At 42.8% G+C, this 27,346-nt stretch overlaps 1 protein-coding gene across 1 annotated transcript in view; it reads left to right on the plus strand.

The window, feature by feature from the left end:
* The first annotated feature begins 4,016 nt into the window (after positions 1-4,016).
* The window catches only part of tmem260 (transmembrane protein 260), a 28,553-nt gene continuing 5,223 nt past the window's right edge, over positions 4,017-27,346 (plus strand). The window contains exons 1-13 of the mRNA XM_038728252.1: positions 4,017-4,400; positions 7,850-7,881; positions 9,470-9,621; positions 18,897-19,074; positions 19,198-19,311; positions 19,756-19,935; positions 20,070-20,110; positions 21,821-21,907; positions 23,033-23,141; positions 23,498-23,670; positions 24,841-25,012; positions 25,752-25,891; positions 26,503-26,679. Coding sequence (XP_038584180.1) covers positions 4,292-4,400; positions 7,850-7,881; positions 9,470-9,621; positions 18,897-19,074; positions 19,198-19,311; positions 19,756-19,935; positions 20,070-20,110; positions 21,821-21,907; positions 23,033-23,141; positions 23,498-23,670; positions 24,841-25,012; positions 25,752-25,891; positions 26,503-26,679 — 1,664 coding nt within the window. The 5' untranslated portion in view covers positions 4,017-4,291. The remainder of the gene's footprint in view (positions 4,401-7,849; positions 7,882-9,469; positions 9,622-18,896; positions 19,075-19,197; positions 19,312-19,755; positions 19,936-20,069; positions 20,111-21,820; positions 21,908-23,032; positions 23,142-23,497; positions 23,671-24,840; positions 25,013-25,751; positions 25,892-26,502; positions 26,680-27,346) is intronic.

The following is a 27,346-nucleotide window of genomic DNA, read 5'->3' on the forward strand; positions in this document are numbered from 1 at the left end:
AGAAGCTGATACACATATTTTATTAGAACATATGAGGGGAAAATAGGTTTGGAAAATGAAGCATTAAATTCAGACATTAAGAGTATCTGAGCCTCTGATGCCCTCTTTCTCTCTCATCTGCTCTTACAGAGGCACATGTGGCGTCTTGCCTACTCATCCAAACAAGGGGACAAATTACTTTAATTATAGAGTAATTGCAGTCTTGTGTTAATTAAATCTTTATCAGTTCAAGTAAGTGGATTTCTCCCCCCCTCCCCCTGCTCTGTCTAAATTTTCCACCACCACAGTCTGAGGCCATCTTTCATTCCCAGTCTTACCCGACTCTCCCTCTCTCTCACCCCTGGGTCTCACACAGACATGATTGGGATTAGCGTCATTCGTGGAAGGGGGTTGTTTTACCAACTCTGTCGGTAGCCAGCTGTTTCTTAAAAATACCATAACAAACATGATAGCACTGGCATGAGGGAGTGTCCTCCGCTGCAAAATGAGATACAAGATTTATCTTAGGTTCCTGGTGTTTGACAAAATTGAATCCTCTCATTTTAATTGCTCTCGACTAGGTGTGCTGCTCCGGGCGATTGAAGCAGGAGCTCTGTATGTTGTCCCTTGTTCTCTTCAGACTATTATGTTCCATTGTGCAAAATCCCGATTATGATTTGCTTTATCCTTGTCATCTATCTTATTTAGGATCATTTAGGTAGCCACATGTTACAAAGGAACAGCAGTGCACCCTGTTATTATGTGTGTTTGAGTCTCTTGCTTCTTGTAATGAAAACAGGATCACAGCGGAGAATTAATCTCTCTGAAGACTTCTTCACTGGTTCAAGGCCTCACTACATTTTATGGAAAATGCAGGGAATTTGACTTGTTTTGTTTGGCCAAGAATTTGATTCATAGTTTGGAATATTATTACAAATACTTGTCTTACAGTCAGAATATTGGTCCATAGTTTTCTCAGTAATAGAGAGGGGACCGTTTTGGATGATAGGAAGTAGTGGGTCACCAGAATGACTTTATTTAGCTCTGAATGAGGTGATGAATAACTAACTTTATTATCTATTATACATTTGTCATTAGTGCTAATAAATCAACATTTGCAAATCAAAATCATTATAGTATTGTCTGCCGTATCATATTTTGTGATTTGTTATATTTCTCATTACTGTAACTTTTTTCAACCTAGAAAGAGTCTATCTGGCAGTGCCTGCGTCACACTTGCCCAAATGCAAACACCACCATTTTTGAGCTTTTAACATATACAGTGTGTGGATTCTGGCTTGTGGACACTCTCTGCGAGCAACTGTTTAGTAGTGAGAATGTTTATGGGACGATGAATGGGTGTAATATGGCTGTGAAGCAGATTCAAAAGGGCTTAACTGGATTACACCTCATTTCAAGGATGCTTAAGGTAAGATTAAAACAGATATGTGGTAAGTGAGGAAAATACAAAATCAAATAGATTGAATTTCACTCAGCAGTTTCGTAAGCCACTTGCTCATGCATGTGTGTTTTTGTGAGGTTCCGAGTTTAAAAAAAAATCAACAACAATCAGGGACGCATTTCTATGCGAGACAATATGTGAGATTGTTAGTGTAAAAAGGATTCAGCAAACGGAAACATGCGCACATTTCAACAGTTTTGCTCTGTTGGACCGTCACAATTCACAATTAATGCCCTTTCTTATCTCATGCTACAAATCCCCAGAGCTGGAACATTAGAAGTCTCTAATCACGCACACTGGAAACACACTGACTGTGTGTCCATGCACTCTAACACACACACACATTCACACACACCTCACATACAATCTGAAAAGATAATGAATTTAATACCACTGCTATTACAGTCAACTAATGTTTGTTAATAGCTTGGTGCCATATGGAACAAGGGCCTCAACCATGTGGGTAATTCCTCTGTTTGGACAAGTTGTCAATGAAAAGGCCTTGCATTTTCTGGATGCATGGGGATCGGGCTAGGCGTGAGGTTGCTGGAGGATGTGCTTAATCCAGAGGGCTCTCTAATGATTCTTCTGTGCCTGGAATAGGAGTGACAGGCCTCTGTGAATATACTCACTGTGTGTTTTATCTTTCCTATCAGAGCTGAAATATGCGTTCATATTAACACTCCATTGAGCATTTGTGCATATGCTGTTCAATTTGGTTGGGTGCAAGACTTTGGTTCTCCATGTGGCGGGGGCTAATGGAAGTGGTGGTTTTAGAGACTTTATGACGTGCCTGATTACAACCCCCCCTCCCCTCCTGCACATCCCCCAAATTCACTCCATCTCCTCCCCATATCCCTCTGGCAGCACTGCAGCCCAGCGGATAACCAAGCGTGGATTAGCAGTGACATCACACTGAAGAGATGGCTGAGCCCAAGTGTGAGGAAGGGTGAGTGCTTGGGTGTGTGTGTCGGATGGGTGTGAGCGTCATGTGTGTGTTCAAGACTGATTAGACGATGAGGGTGGTGGTGAGAGGGAAGCGAGGATTAGAGAGCCATCCGAGAGTTGGCTAGGTGCTGACACCACTCCACCTCACCAAGGGCTCAATTTACTGAGGGATCAGACTCATTTATGGTGGGCTGGGATTATTATCAGTTCAATAGGGCAATTTCTTTATTACAGTCACCCTTCAACCTGTGAAATACGGACACTTGTGAGACATCTATGGGTGCATGTATCTTGTTTCAGTTATAATCTAGTGCTTTTCTGCGACACTTAATTTTGTATTAGCAGCCAAAACTAGTATGATCGTGTTCAAATGTAGTATTACTCTTACTACGAGACCCAGAGTCTGCTCGCTGCCAGTGCACCACAAAAAAAACTGTCTTTTCTTTGTTTTGAGAAAAGGCTGGCCACAATAAAACATGTAATCCATCTGTCGTACTTCAACTCCTGGGAGTTTAAAGAGCGCTACGGTGGAGCTTTTTCTTTTTTTAAAGGCTCCAAACCGGGTAAGACAGGCAGCTATGTTTGAGTTTGGGTTTACCTGGAATGTCAACAATCTTTCGCTGGCCCTCTGTATTGAACCGCTTGTAATGCATTGAGCGTCACCAAATTCTTCCACAGCACAGTCCACTGAGAAAACAGGTTTCGGCTGCATCTACAACAACAGAACAATAGCGAATAAAATGTAGGACAGGACACATTTAGTTGCAGCCAAATGTGAAGGAACAGAGGCTGCGCCATTGAGTCAGGTTTACTAACTTGAATAAGATCTATTAGCCACTTTCACACCTTATACACATAAGGTAGGCACAAAGACATAATCATGATTTATAATAAAGATTGGATGTTCAAATTTTGAAAGATCTTTTTAAAAAAATCTCACTACAAGTAGCTTTTATTTGTGGCTCCTGATTGTATCACATATCTTCTTCAGCAGATGGATTTGTCCACTTGTGAAAATGTGGATGTTAAAATTTCTATTCCTCTGTGGACCTTAAGGACTTGATGTTGTCCATAAAAGTTTAGATTTAGAGTTAATTCTTGACACTGAAAAAGCAGTTGGCAAAACTTATTATTTTATTATTAGTACATAATAATCATAATCACTGGGGCAGTGATGGAACCCCTCTGGGGTGGGAGACTGGCGTTCGAGTGCCAGCAATTTGGATAAAAGCGTCACCTAAATGAATGTAATCATTTCATATTTGACTGCCGATCCCTAGCACACATCTGTATTATACCTGAAAAAAACACAAGCACATTTATAAAGAATAAAATAAAGAAAGGCTAGTATTATTAATTATTTTAGTTATGTTCAGATGAATTTACACACAGTATCCTGTGTGGCCAACAGATGCAGACCCTCCCTCAGTCAGCCATGTGAACAGAAGCGATGAGAGAGATCTCAGCCTTTCATTCCAAGTCTCACAGTTTCACAGGCAACACGTCCGAGGAAAAACACTTGTCTTCCACCGCCACAATCAACGTTAATTGTTATATTATCCAGAGACAATATAAATCACAACTAGCTCGATGGCTACTGTAACTTTTAGGGATGGCGCTTCCGATAGTATCGCGAGTTTATCTCGTTGGCGAGAATCAGGCTGCCACTTCCCGGGAACAGAAACGGTTCAATTGAACCAACTGTCGAGCCTGCGCAAATAAAGTTAAGTTAAATATGTACTTGGTGTCATATTAACTATACTTCAGCTCTTGCTTAACATCGGTTATCAGGTTAACTTAGTTTACGGTTCTATTTAAATGTAATGTGTGGACGCTAACGTTTGCTAGCCCGCTAGTTAGTCGACATTAGCAGAACTCTCGGTATTTATCCAGAAAGAAAAAATGGCTGCGGAGGAGAGGACAAGCTGGATACTGACATGTGCTACGGTCGCTTTTGTCGCCGCTCTGTATGTGCCCTGTGTGCAGAGGACTGTCCCCGGTGGAGACTCAGGTTGGTGCTAGCCACCTAGCTAATGCTCATCTGGTCATGTGGTTTTGTTGTGTTGCGGGGCAGCCAATCGTGTGGCGCCTTGTTTGCGTCGCCGCTGCAATGAACGGGTGCTGTCCGTGGTACTGCAGGTACCTCAAACATGTGCCAACATGCTTGCTTGAGAATAACATACTTAAACAGTGATATGTTGATTTTAATATACACACTGATTGACTTACGAAATCTAAGACACCATCTTTCAAAAGGTCCACCATTAATAGTTTTAAATTCACCTGCAAGACTACCTGCAGTCTACTCTGTTGAATGGTTCAGCGTTAAGGTAGAATTGAATGTAAAAGCATTCGAGATAATGACTTTTGGAGGAACATTTCTAACAAATAAAAAGATCTCTAAGGTATTATGTGTATCATGTGCAATCAGTATAATAAAAAAAACAATGGTAAAGTTTCCCCATTATGTTGTATTCAATATTTTTTATTGTTTTTACTGTGTTCATGTGAGACAAAGACTGATTTCCTTCCCTGTTGAGACAACTCAGTTTATTTATTTTATTTTATGAATGAGCTTTGAAAAGGTCTTGAAAGTTCTTGCAGTGTATTTGATTTCATTTCATTTCTAGATAATGCTTTTAGAAGGAATTCAGTGTTACTTTTGACACTAGAAATGATCTGAGAAGAGAGGTTTCTTTTAAATCTAAAAATATTTTAATGATGGCAGTCAGGATCGAAAACAAATGTGGCCCAATGCATTAACATGAGTTTATTCTATGATCATTATCACAATATTAACTTTGCCCATTTGACCCACTCCTAATTTCCATTACCTGCACTGAAATAAATGTAAATACTCCGTATTTGTATAGCGCCTTTCTAGTCTTTTCATTCACCATTCATACACTGGCGGAACAGCCGCCAAAGGCAATTTGGGGTTCAGTATCTTGCCCAAGGACACTTCGACATGCAGCTTGGAGGTGCTGGGGATTGAACCGCCGACCTTCCGATTAACGGGCAACCCACTCTCACTCCTGAGCCACAGCAGTTATTCATAAAGTTATTAATAGATTATTATTTATTAAATAAAAAATGTCATCCTTTTACCTATATGCAATCATTCTCCTTTTGCTTTGTGTCTTCAGAAGCCAAGAGAAAAAAAATTGTAGAACAACCAAGGCGGGCAATACCGACACCATTTGTAATGACAAAGTATTTTTTACAGCCACTGACTTTATAAAATAGTATGTGGTGTTTGTTTAAATTAAATAACGTGTGTGTGCATACCTTTAATTTGCACTCTTCTGTAACAAGGTTTAACAGTGGACCCACATGTATTTCACTCAGTACCTTCCTATGTTGTAGGCCAATGTGTATTCCAACATTCTTGTAATGCAGTTTATGAAGGACTGCCTTGTACAATTACAAACAGTGTTTAGAAGTGATAGCTAGGTTACAAACTTGTAAATGTGGCGTGAAGGCTCTGCTTGTTATGTTTGCACTGCTCTGGCATACACGCTGCTGTGGTGGTGGAATGCACATTTTGCAAAATGAAAGCATATGAAAAGCTTGGCCAGATATGAGCGAGCAGAGACGAGGAGAGAGCAGGCAATTGGAGCGCTGAGTAGCCCTGCTGGTTGTGCTGCTGTCTAGCGAACGGGGCCTTTGAAAAAATGGCCAGCCCCTTCTCCACAGTGTTTAGGGACGGTGCAGGATGCCCGCTCTGATAGTGCCAGCTGAACACCCTTCCGAATTCTCCAGGTCTCCGTCTCTGTGTCCTAATCTCTTTAGGTGTGATGTGCCCTGGAGAGGCTTGAGCACAGCCCCGCGGGTACGCTGTTGTTTAGGAATGTGGAGTGTGGAAATGATGGGGATTATGGGAAGACTGGTGTGGGTGCCCATGCTCCACTATCACAAAGACTCTTGGCACCCATGCTGCTACCCGGTTGAGTCAATATTTTCCCTTTTTAGTACTGGGGCTGCAGAACTGCGTCTCTGTGGCACTGAGATGGATTTTTTTGGCTCAATATTAGTTTGAGTTTTTCTGCGTTGAATGGTGTAAAAGTGTGCCACTACTGAGGGAAAATGAGTGAAATTGAGAAACCGATGAGGGATGAGAAAGTGTGATGTAAAAATGATGGCAGGTAGCTGGCGGCTCATGCCAGGTGAAATAGAGCTGTGAAAACATTTAAGCTGTGCAGGTGGAGGAGTTCTGACTTCATGGTCCATTAGACTGATAAGAGTTGGGGCTCCTCATGTGGCAGAAATTTAGGCATAATAATTCACTGTATCGGCAAGGTTGCAAAATTCGTGATGTAGCCAATGCCATCTGAAATACAGCTGTTCTGTTCCATAATGGTTGGTGCTGCAATGGGGCCCATGTTCTTGCTCTTTAAATGTTTATTTTGAATATGTAAAAACACTTAAATAACCAGCCATACTCTGTTGCCATTTTTAATGTTTGCTTAAAAAATAATTAAAAACCCCTTTACCTTTTAATGTGATTTGTTTCCTCGGCTATATTTATGGATCTATCAGGCATCCTACATAGCTTGTATGCAGGTGAAGTAATAGACTAATTATTCTTTCAGTGCTGGTGCAGGAAACAAGGTCACTGCTGTTAATTTGCTTTTTTCGGATGGAGGAGTTGACTACCTAAATGGTACCAGTAGAGGGAGCTGTCTTGAACCCAAAACATTTATCACTGTCATTTAATCTGAACCAAATTTCAATTTTCATGAGTGGGAGATGCAAACATTGGGTGAGAAATCAGTATAATTTGAAACGCTCTGGGTGTATTCTGGCACAAATGGGTTTGTGCCCAGATACATTAAAGCTTCCTCAAATAGCTTTTAGGGGTTTTCTTTTCACTTTGTGCTGCGCCTCACACAGAGCTTGTCAAAAAATTGTGCAGCCGGCTCTTATTTTTACAGCTTACCTCATTCTGTGACTGTCACCAACGTTGCCTTTCTGTTTGTGCCCAACGGACTAAAGGAGACATTGAGACACTGGGAGTGTGGGAGCAGGAAAGAGGCATGTAGAGCGGCAGAAGAAAGAGGAAGGGAAAGGACCCTGGTGCATGGGGAGGATGGGACTGGAAGCATTATTCTCAGATCAGCATATGTGTGTCTTTGTGTGACAGAGCGTTGGAGAAGGAGTCTAATGGTGTGTGTGTGTGTGTGTGTGTGTGTGTGTGTGTGTGTGTGTGTGTGTGTGTTTATATCTATGTGTATGTGCTGGAGGAAAGGAGGTAGGCATCAGGGGAGAAGCGAGAGATGAAGAGAATGAGCATGCCGCTTAGGAAATGTCACACTGGGAAGATTTGTAGGTTTTGATCCTGGCAAATTAATGCAAAACCCCAGTGCAAGTATTTGATTTGGGAAAACTTTGGGAGCAGACTTGTCTCTTAATAATAATTATTGGGTTTACATTAATTTCCTCCCCTATTCTCTTCCACAGGAGAGCTGATCACCACTGCTTGTGAGCTGGGGGTAAGTATTAGCTGTATTGTTTAATCAATTCACTCATTAACTCTTATAAGCATTAAGGAAGTTTAATTAAGCATGGGCAGAAAGCAGATTAATTTACTTTCAGTCCACAGGTTTTCCCCCCTCTGTTCTATACACTTATTTTACTAAGTTGCAAGTAGAGAATGCTATAATTTGCAACCCGTTTTTCAAATCCAATTAAAGTCAATGGTAAGGCGATGGCTTTTGTAGGCTTTGCCTTATGTACGGTATAAGGCTTATTATATCCACCCCTCTTTTTTTGTGTGTGTGTAAGCCGCGAAGAATGAACTAAATCGGGTTAACAGTTATAATAAGTTTTATTATTTAATAAAGTTTATTACGCCGCTGTGATCCTTTTAGGGAGGCTGTGTCGGTGTCACTATGCCAGTAATCCTGCCGTTAGTGCTGCAGTCCGTGTGGCCTGCCTCTCTGCCTTTCAGGCCTCCCCAGGGCCTTGCAGGCCGTCCCTGGGCCCCAGGCTGCCTGCCCCCCCTTTCTGATCCCCAGAGCTCTAGAGTTCTGCTTTGCCATGGTCCCTGTGGCCTTTGTCCCTCAGCTGTCCTCTTGCTGCACGTCTGTCCACTCCAGTCGGCCACACAGTCCTTCTCCACGTGCTCCACATCCTCTTAAGTGATGCTCATTTTGGTGGGATACCTACCTGTCTGGTGCTAACTTAGTTCAACAAGCTGTCCGCTGAGTCGCTGTCTGTTTCTTTCTTCATTCTTTACTTTGCTTCTTCTCTTTTGCCCCTTTGACTTCTCTTGACCTACATGCTCCATCCTCAACCCGTCCTATGGGTGAAGTTGTTTCTGTGTGAACATAACCAAGGAGTTGCTGTGTCTGAGTTGACCGCTGAGGTAGTTACACTCTCACCTTTCAGTTCTGTGTTCTTTTGAAGAGCTGCCCCTTCTCCCTGCCTGCATGGCTGGTGTTATCAGTGCCAGGGAATGAGCCTGTGTTTAATGACTGAGCCCTTATCTGGGTGGAGGAGACTTAGCGGCTAATTGCTGTGATTGCCGAGATCCCCCAGGCGAGAATGACTGCGGCTCGGAGGTGGTTTGGGGGCCAGGGCTGGCGAGCACCACGTGCTCTACCACGGGCTCCGGGGAGATGCACTGTCCTTGGGAAGAGGCCAGAGGAACAGAAAAGGGAGGAAGAGAGGGAGAGGAGGGCCCTGGTATCATAGCAGAGTCAGTTTGCGGTCATGCCTGGCAGGATCTGTCTGCTTCTTCCATCACTGCAGCTCTACAGTGAACCACTGCTTGGATCTACTGAGGGCAGAAGAGCAACTAGATTTCCCCACTCAGTCAGAAGGGGCTTGTAACTACTAACACATTCATAATGCTCCTTAACACCATCTGCTTTACTATTGCTTAGTGGTCACCTCCTATATTCTCTCTAGCTTTTGAATTTGTGCTTTTTTTTCTCCAGTTATTTTTAAAACAAAGTAAATCTTTGCTATCACCATCTTAGCCTGCTATCCACTCAAATACATCTTGAATTAAGCAATACCTTGTTTTATGTGCTCTAGATTTGGATTTCATACTTTTTCATGTCATTTTGTTTGTAGGTGGCCCATCCTCCAGGATACCCTCTCTTCACCTTACTAGCTCGTCTGGCTATGTGTCTTTTGCCTTCACTGTCTCCAGCCCACAGCGTCAACCTGATGAGTAGTATGCTGGGGGCTGCAGCCTGTGGTGCCCTCTGTATTTCTGTTTGCAGGTAAGCATATGAAATATGCGTTTATTATGTCATTTCCCACAATTTATTGATGTTTTTGTGTTATTCCTCTGTTCTGCAATTACTGTGCTTTGAGTTTACTACTTTACTGTTTCAGTAAAAAATAATGCAGGGCAGTTTTAGTGGTCTAGTTTTCTCTCATAATTGTCATCTACACAAGATGCCACAAAAATGTGCTTGTATGCATGTCTCAAACTTAGATTTCAGGAAAGCACAGAGAAGCCCTTCCCCCTTCAGCAAATCTGACAACAGCCTTGTAGTGACAAACTTTGCACATTCATCAATTTGTATAGAAAAAGTCAAACATCCAAAGGAAGTAATAACAAAAGCCCCATCCACTTTTTTAAGTGGATGGGGTCTTAAACATTCCACTACTACTACTTTTTTGCATCTTGATTCTGTCTAGAACAGACCCCAATATTTTTGGGTCCTGACAGACTGGCAGTGTCGTTCCTGATCCTCTGTTCAGTATTCAGGAGCAGAGCTCAGTCACCCTCCTCCTTCCCACCACCCTGGCCTGCCTGTTTACCCATCAGCCACCCGTTGTGACTGTGCGTGTGTATGTATATCACAATTATCGTGCCCTCCATCCGCCACCAGACATCCCTGTTCTCCTGCCCCCCCCCACCCCACTGCCCAGCATGCTCCCAATCCTGACATGGCACGATTTCTTATCTCCCCTTTCTTGCCTCCTGGCTCTCAGGGGGACAGGATCACTAACTCTGCTCCTCCCTCTCCTCTCTCTTCAACCATCTCCCCCCTCGCTCAGTCATGGCCACAGTTTACGGTCTCTGCATTGCCATCTACTACCCTGCAGTTTCTCCTGCTGCTGACCCTATAATGTAAGGAGTATTTTCCCCTTTTCCCCTTTGTGTGTGATTATCTCCCATGGTTGGTCGGACTACCTTACATCACCCTTTTGCTGATCTTAGTAATTTTCCACATAGCATTGTTGGTGGCAGCTTAGTGTCAACATTTTTCCTTTTTGTCACTGTTTATGCATACTGGGGCATTTCCAAGCATGGCATATACTTCTAATTTACTCATCCAGATTAGGAATTGTTGAATATGATGTAATTTCTTCCTGCTGTACAGTGAAAGCAGGTGAAAATGAAGTTTTGTGTGTTCCCAGTACTTCCTTTGTGCTTGGCCAGTGTGTGCTAGGTGGTAGGTGGTCCAGAGTAGGTCAAGGTACAGGGTCAACTCTGCTGCAGTAGGGCAGGGGCTAGTGAGGAAGTTCTCCCTAGGGGGCTGGCCATAAGGCCAGACTGCATCAGCCTTAGACCCTGCTAGGGCTATACATATCGATTATTTTTCAAGTCAATTAATCTAATGATTATTTTTTCGATTAGTCGATTAATCTAATGACTAATTTTGTTTATTCTAAAGAAAGAAAAGTTGCCTATTACTCGATTAACATACCAATTTATCCAAAATAAATATCAAAAACATGTCTAATCAATAAATCTATATTTTATTCAATCATCCTGATGAAGCACATTAGAATAATGACAACAGCAGCAAATCTTAAAATGAATCAAATTTCCACGTCACTGATGTGTTATGATAATAACAATAACAGACATTAATTAGGCTACTTTACTTAAAACTTTAAATGTTTCTGCCATGGATTCATTTCAATATTAAGTAATGCAGTATGATAATCAAATGTATTTCTGCATCAGTGAACATCTGAAAGGACTCAGACTGTCCAGACAGTCACAGATTGTCTGTAATTAGATTCAGCTGTTTTCTCGCTGATACGTAGCCGTTAAATAAACAGAAAATATGAAACAGCCGATCGTTACACGACTGTAACGTTACGTTACCATGACAGCAGCGGGGCAGAAATTACTTTTAACATGAAGGCAATGAAGAAATACTACGTGTCCTCGTGCTGATAATGTGCCGTGCTTGTGTGGCAACAGAAAGTAATCACGATTTGCGGTGCTGCTGTCTAGACAAAGTGCTCCGGGATACTTTAGTTTCACGTGTTCGTGCTGCTTCACGTATTCGTGGACAGCAGTTGTGCTGCAGTGAAGCTGTTTCCAGTTCAGAGAGCTCACCGAGCAGCACGTTGTTGAGTGTCTGTCTGAAATACTCCAAACTTTAGACGGTCAAAGGCGCGGTCTTGTAGCTGGAGCTTGTCCGGAATAATCCCACACCGGATGCAGCGAGGCGTCGACGTATTTACGTAATCGATTACGTCGACGAATCGCCCCAGCCCTAGACCCTGCCCCACCTTACTGTGTCTCAGAGGTGAATCAAAACCTCCCTGCTTCAACCACTCTGCCCAGGACAGGATAGGGGATAGGAAAAGTATAAAGAAAGAACAAAAAAAGGGAAAGAACACTGCACTCCTTTGGGGGTTTTCTGGCTTTCAATCTTTACTACTCCCACAGTCTTAATGCATTTAATGAGTTACCTGTCAAATGGACGATTGGACTCTTGGCCAGACATTTACAGACAGTTATTTTGAGGCCAGAAAATATCCATGCAGTCTGGGTGATATTTGGCTAACAGTGTACATGTTAACTGTAGCCTTGTTTGTAATCTCTGGGGCTTTAGATCACATTTTGGATTATGGTCAAGTAAAAAGTCCAACCTCCAACCCTCCCAACCCCCTAACAAGGGATGATGCATAGTGAGGACCTCAGCCAGAGCACACAGTCACACCATATAAGCTCTAAAGTATGAACGTATAATCTACGCTTTCAATTTGAAAAATAAGCATAAAAGGTTTTAGTCATTATCTGCTCAAGGCCTAGTTGGGGATGAGCCTGTGGCCGTGAATCAGCTGGCACACCTCGCCTGGTGAGTGGTTACTGGAGAGGGCAAAAGATGAGGAGGGTGAGGGTTTTTGGATGGTCAAGACTTCGCTCTCGGTTCTGGCATAGATCGAATTGGGTGCTTTGACCATACCAGCAACATTGGCATAGATTTGATGCCACATCCCTGCGGGGATTCTCTGGCCATGCCTTTTCCCTCAGATGAAATGCCAAAACTGACCAGTTGACACCCGTTCATACCTGCTCTGTCCTTGCAGTGACACCACTTTGCTGTGTCTTTTCCCAACGTAATTAAGTTCTGTAATGTATTTAGTTGTTTGTCCCTTTGAGGCCCTTATAAACTTTTTCACTACTTTTTATTTTTAGGTTTGCGTCAACTGAGAAGTAGACTTTTCCCCCCAAACAAATCATCGCTTTGTGTGATTATATTCAAATGGCAAAATATATTGAAGTTAATACGGCTACTTGAAGGCAGTTTCTCTGAAATAGTAAATTGTAAGACCTTGAAATTCATCTGGAGTATACCCAACATGGCAAGCCTTTGATGTATCAATTTAAATTAGTCGGCCAGATTGCCGTGTTTAATGTGGGGGAATGTAAGTTGATAGGCTTGGAAGCCACTTCTCTCTCTCACATAAGTTTAAATGTAGCACTTAGCCTCCCTTTGATTTGTCAATTACAGTTCTCTTGGCTTGATCATATGGTTTGATGGCCAAATTGCATGTCTTGTTATGTTTTCACACCATGGCCTGACAAGCCTTTGAGGATGGTGGACGTAATGATAATTACTATCGATTGCACTTGGAGGTTCACAGAAAGAAGCATTTGGACCATGGAATGCTAAAGGCCTCAGCCACGAGTCTCTAGAGGAATGCACCCTTCATAGCGGGATAATCCAGATAGCTCGGTATTCTGTGCTCTCTCGTTTCAAAGTTTATCTGCTAAAGCTGCTCTGAATCTCTGCTACCTGGGAGGAATCTCTCTCCATTCCCGAGCTTATCCTGAGAAACCAGAAGCATACACGCTAGCGTGCTGACAGCCATCAGAGCAGAAAAACAACCTCACAATGTTCAGTCATCAGCACTTTTTGTTTGATCACATGATTACATAACAGGACCGTTGAGGCACACCAAACGTGTCTGGCCTCCCCTTTCCCTGGCGGTCCTCTAAACAAAATGCACACCTGCGAGAGGCTCTCCCGCCAAGAGCTGGCCCATGTGGCACAGCTGATACCTCAGTGGACTAGAGGGTGGGCGTAGTGCCATCCCCAGCTCCTTATAAGGACCTCCACCATATGGTCCTGATGGCGCTTTCCCTCCTCTCTCAGGTGGGTTGTTTTTCTACAGGGTTGGGGTTGCGTGTATCTTGTTTGGGGTCATGTCAAGAGCAATGTGTGTGGGTTGATTGTTGTTTTACAGCTTTTTGCGTAGTTTTGTTTTTTCTAGATGTCATGAGTGTGTGTTGCAGTATCTTGGAAACAGCTGAATAGAGTTGGGGGTTTTTTTGGATAATGTTCTCACCTCTCCTTGCAGGTGGTAAGGCTGTCCCTCCCTCTCACATCTGCTATGGTCGGATAAAATCTTCATCCCAAGTGGCGATAGAGAATACACATATTCCTGTTTTCTTCTGAAAATGCAAGACATTTTTAGGTTTGTCTATTTAAAAGGCCCAATCTCTGGACCTTTTGTACCATTTCTGCAGTATCTCATCCGTCATATTGTAGTCCAACAGACCTCTTTTACTCCCCCCATCCTCAGCATGACCAATGGTTCCCCCAGGACTCATCCTCTAATACAGTTAAACAGATGTCTAATGAAGATGTTATTTCCTCATTACTGGCTATGGGATGGGGATAGAGAGGAGGAGGGAGGAGGGCTAGATAGACAGCAGAATACAGTACCAGTTTAATATTCCTTTCGCCCGTGGGCCCGAGATTGTGTCTGCCTCGGACGTCAATATTACATTCCTCACCCACCACAGGCGGTCTTAATAAGGCACCAGGCACGGAGACGGATCAGACTCGGCAATTACAATTCACCCAGAATTAGTTAATGGAATCTATACAGCAACATTTATGTATCACTGGTGTGTGCCTAATGACTTTGTTGGAAAAAGCAGCAATAAAATGGTATTCAATGAATTGCATAAACACAGGATTTTTGTAAATTGTTTTTTTGCCCTCTTCCTGTAATTTTTGTGTGTTGGGTGGAGATTAAGATGGCATTCTGGGAGAAATTGTCATGTCAGTGGCTGCATTGTTTGAGCAGAATTGTGGTGATTAATTTTACACGCACTTGGAGCTCTGGAGCGCTCTCCTGGAGGAGGGGTGTCTGAGCGGCAGAGCCGGGACCCTTATTTATCCTCCTCTCTGTTCGAGCAGACAGCCTCCTCTTTGCTCACCGGAAGAGGCAGGAAAGACATGGAAATGCCTTGTTTGGTGACTGGCTGAAAATTAGGCTGCGGCATATATTGTTTGAAATTCTGTTAGATAAAAAGGATCAGGGCTGTGCAATACTGAAAGAATCAAATAATATATATTTGTTACCTAAGGGAAATTTTTGTGATGACAATGCTTATGGAAGATAATTTCATACCAAATCATTTAGAAAAAAATATATGATACAAACAAGTGAAGGAGCAGGATAGCAAGTTCATATTATCACACTGATGATATCAATATTATATCTGTTAAAAGGCTGGAATCAATATCATGGTATTGGTAAGAAATGTTTTCTGATATCAATAAGTATCATGATATGGCCAATTTATGCTCTTCACACTTAAAATAAAAACCATAATAATATAGTATAATTTTATAATACTATTATTTATTTATGACACTCCAGTGATTTAGTGTTGCACTTACAAAAAGTTAGGGGACACAGAGAGATACAGTAAAGTCAAAACAAAAGACAAAACCTGGAGAGACTGAGATATCTTGACATTTGGTATAAAGTATAGTTCAAATTGCCAACCCACTTTTCACATAATGCAAATCAGTAGCATATTTAATCCCCCTCCCCACCCCCCACCCCACCGGAAAGCTCGTCCAAAGCCACAGAAGGCATCCTACATCTGCTTACACAGGTTGACTATTGCTCTGTTGACAAGTAAGCTTGGGTAAACTGGAGGAGCACCCCTTTACAAAAAACAAAAACAACAATATTATAATATTGTAATGATATAGTTTCACTGAAAGGGAATAAATGATAATACTGAAATATTGTTCAGCCGTAATAAATACACTGACTGACTTTAAAACACTTCGTAGTATTTTATTTTCGAACACGTATACATAACGTATGATTTAAATGCCCGGATTTGTATATGAATTGCTGTTAGGCTTTGAAATTTCAAAGCAATGCATCAGACACTTACCACTGCCATATAATAGCTACTAAGTACCCTGCCTGGTGTCCTGCCTAGAGGAGAGCCCTGGGGTGTCATTGAGGGCCAGCTGGAAACCTCCGCCTCAGCCCGAGCTGGCCACCTCCTCTCTCGGACTCTCTACCCTCTTCAGGAATGTATGATTCTTTTCCAGCACTGCTTCCCCAAACCACCACTTGGTTAGAGAACAGTGCAGTGCTGATCCGCGATGGCACAGCTGTGGTATTGTCTGTTCCCCACGGTGGTGTGTGACAGTGGGTCCCATGGCCAGCAGCATTGTGAAGCTTCATTCAGTGCAGAGTGCTGGTGTAGGCTTTTTGTGTGCTGTTATTTAGCACAGACGACTGGTGCTGGCACGTCTCTGGCCCATACTGTAGAACTGAGGGGGTGAATGAGGCAGGTCCCTTTTTGACACTTCAAAGTATTTTATTGAGGTTTTCTTGTGTCCTTGAAGGGGACATTGCCATTGTCGTCATTCGTTTTTCATTTACCTTTTGATCTTTCCATTTGAATTGTATTATATTTTTTATAAGAATTTTCTCATTTTTCCTATTTCATCATTTTATTCCTTTTTTAAATAATTTTTTTGCAAAAATATACATTTAAAAGCAAATTTTTTTTCAAACCACTTACATTATATCCAAGTTCCAAGGATTTTTTGATTGTATTTGTCAGTCAGTTAATTACCCAAGTACACAGACATTTTGGCAGGCTGGATCAGTTCAGGGTAGAATAGTCTTGTTGTCAGCCGTGTTATTCTCCCGCCACGTCTCAACCAGGCCATTGTCACTGAGCCACAACATTTCAGCACTGCAGAATCCTGCACAGCATTGAGTCTTGATAACAGGGAACACGGCCACACTGGTGTCAGAATGTGTCCTGCTTTATCTGTGCGCCCTGGGAGCAGCCAGCCTGGAGAATGAGCTGTGGAGAGGCTGACTGGGACCCAGGTGGTCCCGCGCAGACAGACAGGTCATTTACAGCCTGCACTGTACACACATCACTGGGCTCTTGCGGACTGACAAGCTCTAACAGAGAGATTTGTCAGGCACTCAGGGAGAATAAAGAAGTTGAAGAACAGGAATGTGTGTGTTTGTGTGTGCATGTTTGTGTGTGTCTCTGCATATGTGACGAGTGCAGGAACATACTGGTGTAATAACCTCGTCTGTGGACCCCCACGACTGTTCTGTACCCAGTGCTACCCCAAAATCAGCCCCCCTGCTAGGTGTAAGAGCTCTGGGTTAATTGTCATGCAGGGAGGTAAAATTATGGGTGCGGGGGGTCTCTGCACCTCAACAAAAAGTCCCCATGTGCCCCCCCCCCCCATCCTTCTTCATCCTTCCTTCAAGTTACAACTAATTCCTGGAGCGGTGCAGCAAGAAAGACGCTGCTATCTCTTATTAAGACCCACTCCTAGACACCCCATCAACACAGTCCACCCCCTTTCAAGTGCACACACACACACACACACACATATGCATACTCATTCACCATGCTCGCCTTACAGTGAACACAGAGGAAAAATAGTGGAGAGAGAAAACCCAAGAAAAAAAGGGGACGTAGTCAGCAAGCAAGAGGGTTTTTTTCCCTACCATCCTCTCGCTCTCCCTCTTTTTTTTCCTGATTTACCGCGCTTTCCTCAGAAAGCTCCATTGTTCCCCTAGCCTAAGTCTCATCAGGCCTTTTGTGGCTGACTATCACAGCGGCAGGCAGAGAGCTGGAAATGTATAAATGGTATCATGCCTTGTGATTAATGGCGGTGCTTATGAGTCAGGTCTGATAACAGGCCTGCTCTCTACTCAATTTCAGATACCGTTAATGGAATCTGTCTTCTGCGATTGTAATGTGAGAGCGCCTAATTTGCTATGGAGCTTGAAGCTGTCACCGGCAAGGGATTGTGGGGTCATAAGGGACCTGGCAGCCGTTTGGCCTGCAGCTTGTATCTGCGGTGCTGAATAGAGCAGCTCTCTGCCTGTCAGTTAGCTGATAGGCTGATGAGGACTCTAAGCCACTCCACACAATGGCGGAAAGGGCCATACTGCCTGACTTCCCTAATTGTCGAGCCTGCTCATATTTCAGAGCCAGCATGCCGGGGACTGGGCTGCGTTTTTTTTTTCTTCATTTTTTCCCCTTCTCTCTTCTTGAACTTTTTTTCTTCCTTTTTCTTTATTTCATCCTTTATCCTGCACACTGTCTCACCCTTTTAACACACACTTCTCTGCACTATTTTTCTTTTCTTTCCCTTCTCCTCATCATTTGTCGCCTCTCTCTCTCTCTCTCTCTCCCCCTCTCCCCCTCTGCCTCTCATTTTAGTAAGTGGTGGGTCTTAGCGTATGACAGATTATCCCAAGTTTGCTTCAATTACCGCAAAGGAGATGGAGACAGTACAGGAGAGGAGGAAGGGAAAACTTTTGTGCACACATTATATTTAAGAAGCTGAGGATAAAGTACTATCTCTACCACGGTGGGTTCTGTGCCAGTCTGCTCCAGATCAACCTCATGCTAGGGAGGGAGTTGTCATGATATGTGAATGGCCCAATTCACTGTTTTTCAAGGTCTTGTCCGAGAATCAAACTTGGGTCGAAGGAAGATTATAATGGGTCCCCAAATTTGTCTGGGGGAAGTGTTGGCTTTTTTCAACTGCATAATTAAAATTTTGCGTGAAGCTGCTGACATTGTTGTCCTGCCTTTTTTGTGTCAGTGCAGTAACTTTAGTCAAATAAAATACTGCCAAAAACAGTAGAAGTTCTGCAGCTTTTAGAAATGACTTAAGAGCTAAAAGTCGCTCTAGGATTGGTATATTTAAACATTTTAAAAGATGATTTTCTGATTCCTTTTAGTCCAAAGATTTTCAATGATTGCAGTGACCCTATAGTGAAAAATAATTATCAAATAAACAAAACAGCATTTTAGTTGATCTATCAGTGTATGACTCCTCCTGATGGCTGTCTGATTACTCAGTTTGGTTAGAACTGTGTGGGATTTTAAATAAACATAAATTATTTCTGGGTCTGTGTGGAAAGTCACAGATCTTTCTAAAGTTGTGTATAAAAATGAAGTGCCCTCCTCCCTCACTGTCAGGTTGACAGGTCCTGGTCCTGGAGCAGTACTGGCTGGAGGGCTGTTTGCTGTGTCCAGGCTGAGCTGGCAGTGGTCCATGGTGGCAGAGGTCTTCACCCTCAACAACCTTTTTGTCGGTCTACTGTTCTTCTTGACTGCTAGCTTTCACTGTGCTGAAAACACCACCCAGAGGAGGAAGGTAACTCTGTGTAGCACACCTCACTGGTGTCTTTCAGTGTCCTCTGATCATTCCTTAGATGGCATGTTAAGATAGCTTGAAATTGAACTCATGGTGCTGTACTAAAATGCTCAACCTTGTCAGATTGCACATTTGGGAGCGCTCTGCTGTGGCTTGGGCCTCTGTAACCAGCACACCCTGGTGCTGTATGTACTGGTCATCATTCCCTGGGTCCTTCACCGACTTTACTCTTGCAGGGTATGTTCTGGAGTCTTGTTTATAAAAGCTCATAGAACAGATTCTAAAATTGTGTTTAAGAAACCCCAAGACAGGCAAGAGAATTGATATATCAGTTGTATGTACAGCTGTGTACAGTCAACAATTATAGATCCAATAATTACATTCTACAGAAGTAGAAAAAGAGATAAAATGGAATGTTGCTGAGAAAAATGTTCCTGTCTTTTCTTCATTAACCAAAGTAGGATCAGGAAACCATTCAGAGAGATCAGAGATGCTTCACCAGGTTCCCAACAAACTTCAGAATAGTTTAATGTTGAGAGATGATTGTGAACTTTAGTATTATTATTATTCTCCACAGTTTTGTTGCCATCCCATTTAAATTGGATTTTTTAGGATGCTGCTTTTTTGAATGTGTGTTTACATACCTTTTGGAGAACATCTTTTTCCATATGATCTCGACAGGAGCTGTCTTTGCGTGGCTTTGTGTCCCTAGGAGTGTGTTTCCTCGCTGGCTTTCTGCCGTACATCTACCTGCCCATCTCCTCCTACCTCAACACAGCCCGCTGGAGCTGGGGGGATCAGACCACCCTGTCAGGCCTGCTGACCCACCTGCTGAGGGCTGAATATGGCACCTTCAATCTGGTATGTGTTGCTTGCCCTGCTACAAACAAAGTAGTCTAGATTTTTTTATCATGTGCCATTAGTCAATGTATGTGCTCTGACATTTTTATCTTGTATACCAATGGTTTTCATTGTTTTCCTTTTTGTGTTTGCAGGCAAAGACAGAGAGCTCTGTAAATTTGACCACAATGCTAAAGTGAGTCTGCTTGGCATTTTTTTTCACCTTTTTGTCTTTCTTTTGACTAAATTGTTCACACAGGTATTATTATTTTAAATCTTGATTAAACTGGTTAACTGTATGCTGTATGTTATCTGAGTTCATACATATTCACAGTATGTATTGGTTAATCCTAGCTCTTTAAAATGACATGACCTCTTGACATCTTATGTTGCTTATGCAGTGCCTGGGTATGCCACATTGCATTTTAGTGTAAGATTGTCTTTTAAGAATACAACTACTTACTTTACTTTTATTATCAAAATAATATACAGACTATTGTATTGATTATTTATTCAAGTTATTGTAATAATTAGTTAATCATTTAGTCAATAAAAACATAATAAAAAATGCCCATCATAGTCTTCCAGAGCCCAAAGTGACGTCCTGAAATTGCTTGTTTTGTCTGACCAACAGTCCAAAACCCAAAGCTATTCAATTTACAATGATATAGTTATATAGTGGGTGGGGTAGGGGGTGATCATCGGTTTAGAAATGGTCGGACACGGCCTGCCAATCTGGTGTTGGAAAGGTATGGGTGGAGGGATTTCCTAAGATGTTCGACCATCCAACAAGCATACTGGCCCATTTACTGTGTGTCTTTACAACCTTTGTGTTCTGTTTTTACTTATACAGTAGATTCTAAGATGGAGAAGGAAAGCAAACTCTAGAGATTTGATGTGAGGCTCAGTGAGGGCACACGCGATCGTTCTAGAGATGGAGGACCCAACCTCTTTCTGCACTGGTTCTGATGTTTTACACAGGTTTAACCACAGACACTCCAATCTGTTCTGAGAGCCCAGAGTCATTTCCGCAGCCCATCTCTCTCCCGCTTTCTTCTCCCCAGCAGCTTTTGTTCTTCCCATTCCACTCTCTCCCCATCAAAGCAGAACTGAACCTGCTTAGAGGGCCAAATCGCTGTGTTCTGTTTCTCCAGCAGTTTGAAATGATCACTCAGCTCTGGTGTTTAAGCGTGACAAGCTGTGATGACAGACACTGCAATAGAGCTGGAGAAATTGTATTTTTCCACTCCAGAACCCCCCACCTCCTCCACCCGATTCTCTCCCTTTCTCCCCTGTTACCACCACCACCACAGCAGTCATCCCACTCGTGGTATCTTCCTCCAGCTGATGGGAAGGAGGGGGGTGTACATGTGAGTCTTAAGACCCCCCACTACCAGCCCCCCCTCTGCCAGGAACCCACCCCTTCCCATCACCCCTGTTGCTTGATGGACAAGCACACCTTCAAGATGGGGAAGAGAGGCGAACATGACAGGCATGTCGCACTGGAGACGTAAACCCACTGGAGGAGCTGACACACACACACACCCACAAACACACACTGGTGAGCACATTCACACATAGTGTACATTGGGAGATATAGAGACTCAATAAGCTGTCAAATAGAGATGGGTATTAAGGAAGAGGCAGGAAACTATCTCTCTGCTCTGAGCAAGCGTTCTGTGACTGACAGGCGCTGTGAGGAGAGGATGGGGCAGCGGGGGGCGGATGACACAGTCATTCGTATCTGTCAATCCGATTGAAAGGAGGAGTGCACAGTCCAAGGAGTTTGTTTTGATAGAGGATGGAGGGCGTTTAATAACTGCTGTCCTTGAGTTCAGTAGCAGGGAGGGTAATTGAGTTTGTCTTTGGTGTCCATCATATATATTATATGTGTGTTTGTGTGCAGGGCCCAGTTGGACCACTGCCTGGCAGACCTTTCGCTTCCTGTTGTGGTGCTGGCAGGAACAGGCCTCCTCCTATCCTCATGGGACAGGTAGGATGAGCGAGACGCCGGCATACAAAACACCAAACTCTGTCACACACATCTCAGCAGCCGCTTCAACCAAAAATCTAATCCCCCCGAGTAAAAGACAGGGAACAAAACCACTGACAAAATGCTGATCTTAGAAAAAAAGAATACAAAAAAACACTGAGGCACCTAACTGTCAAGCTGTCGCAACGCTCCACATTCAAATCAAGAGAGGTTGATGTGTATTTTGGATTTTCAAAAAAAACTGTTTGCGTGTGGAAGTAAATCACTGCTTGTATGTATAGTATCTGCATGTGGCAGTGTGGTGGCGTGATCCAGTAATTCATAACAGCAGTGCCTTTTCTGGGGTCTGTGGGGTGGAGCTGATAAAGCCTAGTGAAGCCCCGGGGGTCTGTAGGGCACCAGCCACCCCTTGCTTCTCCCTCTCCTGGGCTGCACTTTGAGAAACTTGGCTGCATGCACACAGAGATGAAAAAGAGCAAGGTCATTTCATAGGGTGCCAAAGGGAAACCATGCAAATGCTAATTTACCTAATGTTAAAATATTGAGTGCAACTGTTTGTATGTAAAGAACATCAGGACATTTAATAACAAAACAGTCTTTTTTTACCTGTTTTGAATAATGTGAAGGCAAAACAAAAACAAAATATTTACAGTATGTGTTAGTGGCCAGTGGAACCATCAGAGCAATATGTCAACAGGAAAACTAAAAGTCATTTTCTCCGGCTTCAAAGTGTATCATCAGGTTCAGATGATGATTTGTTAATGCCATAAGGGTAACATGTTTTCTTTTTAGTGTATAAGTACATTTTACAGCTGTACTGTAATGGGTATGTGATTCAGCGGTTGGCAGCAGCTCATTATGACTCAGTCTGCATTAGAAAATCAATCATGCACCTCTTAGCTGGCTGGCGTATACATTTGCTCTCGGGCTTGTGATCTCCATCCATGCGTTAATATTTTGACAGACTTATTCAAAATGAGTATATTTTTACAGAGTAAACAGAAAATGATATATTAGACTAGATATAAGGAAAAGACAGTACAGGAGTATTTAGTACTATTCATGAAGTGATGATGACAAATGTGAACAATATTTGTGTACTGAATAATTAGTGGCCTGTCCTAGGACGTGTCGCTCAGTGTCCTGGCTGTTGACCGCCATGCTGGTGGTCTACTCAATGTTTTTTGCTTGGAGAGCTAACCTGGAAATCAGCAGACCCCTACTGCTTGGAGTGGTGAGCTATGAGATTTAAACTCATGTTGACATCATCTCTAAAAGTGTTTTTATTGTCTTCATTTACCTGCAGTGGTGTAAAAAGTGTTTATACATTGGGTTACAATTGTAATTCAGTTTTCAGTGTATGAGAAATCTATATAGGCAGTACACACATCCTGAAATAAAAGCACTGAAACAGCAGTATATATTATGATGCTGATCCTGGAATGTGTCCATGAGTAAACCCAGGACAGGACTGAGTACCAAAAAACCAGGAACAGGAAACACTGGTGTGTGTGTGTGTGTGTGTGTGTGTGTGTGTGTGAGAGAGAGAGAGTTTGTGTCTGAGTACATGTGTACTCTCACTTCCTGCAGGTTGAGCGTTTCTGGCTCCAGAGTGATGCTGCAGTGTGTGTTCTGGCAGGGCTCGGCTTGAGCCGGACACACACCGAGCTGGAGAGGAGGCTGGGTCGTGGGGGGGTGTGGAAGACCACAGGCTGGGTCTTCACCATAGCTCTACTGGCACATATGGTACACACCAATCACAGGTGAGCATTGCGCTTAGTTACAATAACAAACTCCCTGTTGGGTGTGTTGAAAACCTACAATGCAGTCCATAAATATTGGAACAATATTGTTATGTGTTTGTCATTATTTGGGACTATAACAGTACGTTGGGTTTCAAAAGAAGGGGTGGTGTTGACATACATTTTGGGTGAACAGTGTAGTCCTTCATGCCCTTGGGTGAGCATTTTATTGCATTGTGAACACCCTCAAAACAAAGCTAAGAATCAGTGTTTTAACATTATTCTCACTGTTTCATAACAAATCTAATGCTCTGGAGTACATCAGTTAAACCTTCCTTCCATAATTTTTGTAGCTGCTTTGTATTGTACTTTTACAGGTTGTTTCTGATTCAAAGCTCTAATAGTGTTTTTATTTCAAGCAGCACTTAATGTAGGTTTTCTTTTGGTTGTCCTCATCTCACAAGACAGTCAGATTCTGTACAATCTGTGTGCATTTATCTGTGGAATCAGTTACTTTGCAGTATTCCTGTTGCAATAACTACACTTGAAACCAAATCTGACCTAAGTAATTTGAAATACTTCTATTTAGTAAAGTTAAAGTGAAATAAAAACTCCCCTCTCATTCTAGTTCCTTCTAAAATCCCCATGCATAAGTTTTTCCCTGAGTCAACCTGATTTGTTTCTCCTCTGCGCTTCATACCGCAGGTCTGAACTCCACATGTCAGGTTTTTCTCTGCTCACCCCATGGTATGGGCTAAAGAGAGGCACGGTTAGCACATAGATTCCACTCACAGAGCTCAGCCTGAGATGTTAGCTGTCCGAGAAGGCAGATTACACCAGCGTAGTGCTTGGGAGTGCCAGACAGCCATCACTGAGCGGCTTTGATCAAGGGGAGAGCATGGCCTGTGCTGTCAGACCCATCACACCTGTCTCACTACGATTAGATAGGCAGCCAGAGCACTCTGCAGAGGGGAAGGGGTGGGGGCACTGACAACTTACCCTCAGAGCACCTTGAAAGCATACCTACAAACAGGGACTCACACACACACACACATACACAGTTGTATACATCACACATGCTTCTAAGCAGGGGTAAAGATGCACTCAACCTCTTTTTTTAAATTCAAGTAAACACAACTTGTGTTTTGATGATGTTATACAGTCTGACGGTGTATGTGTTTATGATCCTAGCGAGTGTGATCAGAGCAGAAACAGTGTGGTAGAGAGGTTCGGCAGGGAGCTGCTGGCCTCTGTCCCAAGAGATTCAATCATCCTGACCAGAGGAGATCTGCCTGGAAACTCACTGCGCTACATATACTACTGCCAAGGTGTACGGCCCGATGTACGTCTGGTGGACCAGGAGGTCAGAGCTTTGATTTCTCAACTGTCTTTGTTGAGTCTTAAACGGTTCTCGTTGAAGTTGTGATATTTGTTGAAAATCAACAATGCAATATTAAATTTAGTTTAGTTAATTTCAGAACCAAAAACCAACTGAAAGCAAAGTTAAGTTCAAGTAGAATTTCAAATAAAGGCATAAAAATAGGAAGACTAAGAGGCTAACCAGAAGAGCACAGAGTTAAACATTATTGTATTGTGCGTTCATGCTATAAGCTGAGAGAAGTTATTTCTTTTGGTTGTCTAGTATGCAAGATGAGATTCAGAAAAGGAAGAAAAAAAGAAGAATTTGTGAAGTAAAGGAAGATTTGATAACTGAAATTCATTCAAAATACATAAATTACAGCCTTACATCCAGAAGTCTCTTGCAGGCCTTCTGATTTGGGTACATAGTCAATATGTACATAATTTTAATGTTTGTGTATCTCTTCAACATCACAGTTATAAAAGGCTTCAAGACAGTGAATGAAAATATAATATAATAATATGAAAATAAGAAGTGAAAGCAGGAGCCTCTAAATTTAGACTGTTAAGTAAGGAAAGACATCCCCTTTTGATAACCTCAAATATGGACAAAAGCCACCGAAACACTCAATAAATCCTTTTCTTTAGGTGAATTCTGTACTCAATGGTAATTTAGCTAGTAATTTAATCACACTTGATACAAAGAATTGAAAAGAGTTGGTGGTACTCTTTCTTCTTTCTAGATGATGACATACATGTGGTATGTGGCCAAGCTGGCGCAGCACCACCCTGGGGTCCACTTTCCCGGCCGCTGGTGGGACCCTGTCCACCCTGAGGAGAAAGACACCTTCAATCTGGAGCAGTTTCTGTCCCACAACACACAGTAAGTCACTGAGACACAGGGAGAGAAGAAGAAAAGGATGGTCTGAACAGATAAATAGAAGTCTGTAACATGGAGAAAGAGAGAGAGAGAGTGAATTGGGAGGGAAACAATAGGCCAAATGAACAAGTGGGCGATCTAATGAGGCAGAGATCAGTGGGATGGTCCACACAGCGGTGAGTGCAGGGAGGAGATAAGCCCATAGAACTGTTGAGACCATAAAAGGAGTTTGATGAACTACGGAAGTCGACTAATCTACTTGATTTGGTTAAACAGTCTCCCTGCTCTCATCACTCACTCCTCCAGGAGGATTTGAGACCCAGAAACTGGCTGGAGACCTGTTAATACCAAGCCCACCAGGGGGCAGTATTTGCCAGGCCAACATGTCTGTCTCTTGGTGGGGCAACACTGACCTGTGGGATTAACCCTCAGGGCCAGAGCCTTTGGGGAGCAGCACGAGGCTGGAGGCAAGCTAGCAGGTGTTTTGTGAGGAAATGTTTTGTCTACATAGTGGTCCTGTGCGCCTCATCATCTGCAGTTACCTGGGAGGAGAAAAAGGGGTTGTTTTACATGGATATTAATTGTGGATATTGAGCAAGCTTCTTTTTCTGCAGTAGGAATGTGTTCGCCTGCATTGGGCTTCCTGACGGAGACCCAAGTTGGGAACGCAGTTTCTCTCGTTGGCCCCTGGGCGTGTGTGACTATTTGGTGCCAGCTCAGACGCAGTTTCACCCTAAGGAATGGGCCCTTCGAACTCGCAGCATCTACAACTGGAGTGAGCCACACAACAGGTGCATACGCAAACATACAAACTCATGTGTATGTGTTTAACATACAGTGTTCCCCATTTTCCTCCTCTCATGTAGCTTTAAGGTTGAAAAATAAATTGCCTTATTATACACTGTTTGATAATGTAGGTACTCTGTATCAGCTTGTTCACTGAGGCTATATGATGTTTACACTGAATGATATATTGTTACGGCAGCATCATTCTATCAAATGTATACACATTTCTCCACAGTTCAGTCTGGCATATTTCTTATCTTTGGAAACGTTGGGAGCTTGACTAGAATTTAAAATGAAAGAAAAAAAAAAGTTCTGTGGGTTTGAGCAATGTTTAGCTCCATAGTGTGATTTTATAAAGACTGGGCCAGTGCCAAGTCATTGAGGTTTAAGGTGCTTAATTGTCACAATGTAATTTCAGGGAGGCCTGCTATAAGAAATCTTTTGCGTATTGTTTAAAACAACTCATTATCTGTAGATGAAACTAGAAATATTAAATCAGAAAGTTAATAAACCCCAACTAATGAATCCTCACCATATATTTCATCGGCAACATCTCCTCGCCCCCTCGTCTCTCTGTGGTCTTCAGTCATTCTTCCACAGAGCTTCCCTCGGTGAGGTTGTCCTCTGTTCTTCATGCTGTGATCCAGCTCTTTGTGAATTCAACCAGAGCAA

Source organism: Micropterus salmoides, unplaced genomic scaffold (genome assembly GCF_014851395.1).
Source record: "Micropterus salmoides isolate LMB-PRFRI ecotype aquatic unplaced genomic scaffold, ASM1485139v1 Ms_hic_scaffold_19, whole genome shotgun sequence".
Lineage (NCBI taxonomy): Eukaryota > Metazoa > Chordata > Actinopteri > Centrarchiformes > Centrarchidae > Micropterus > Micropterus salmoides.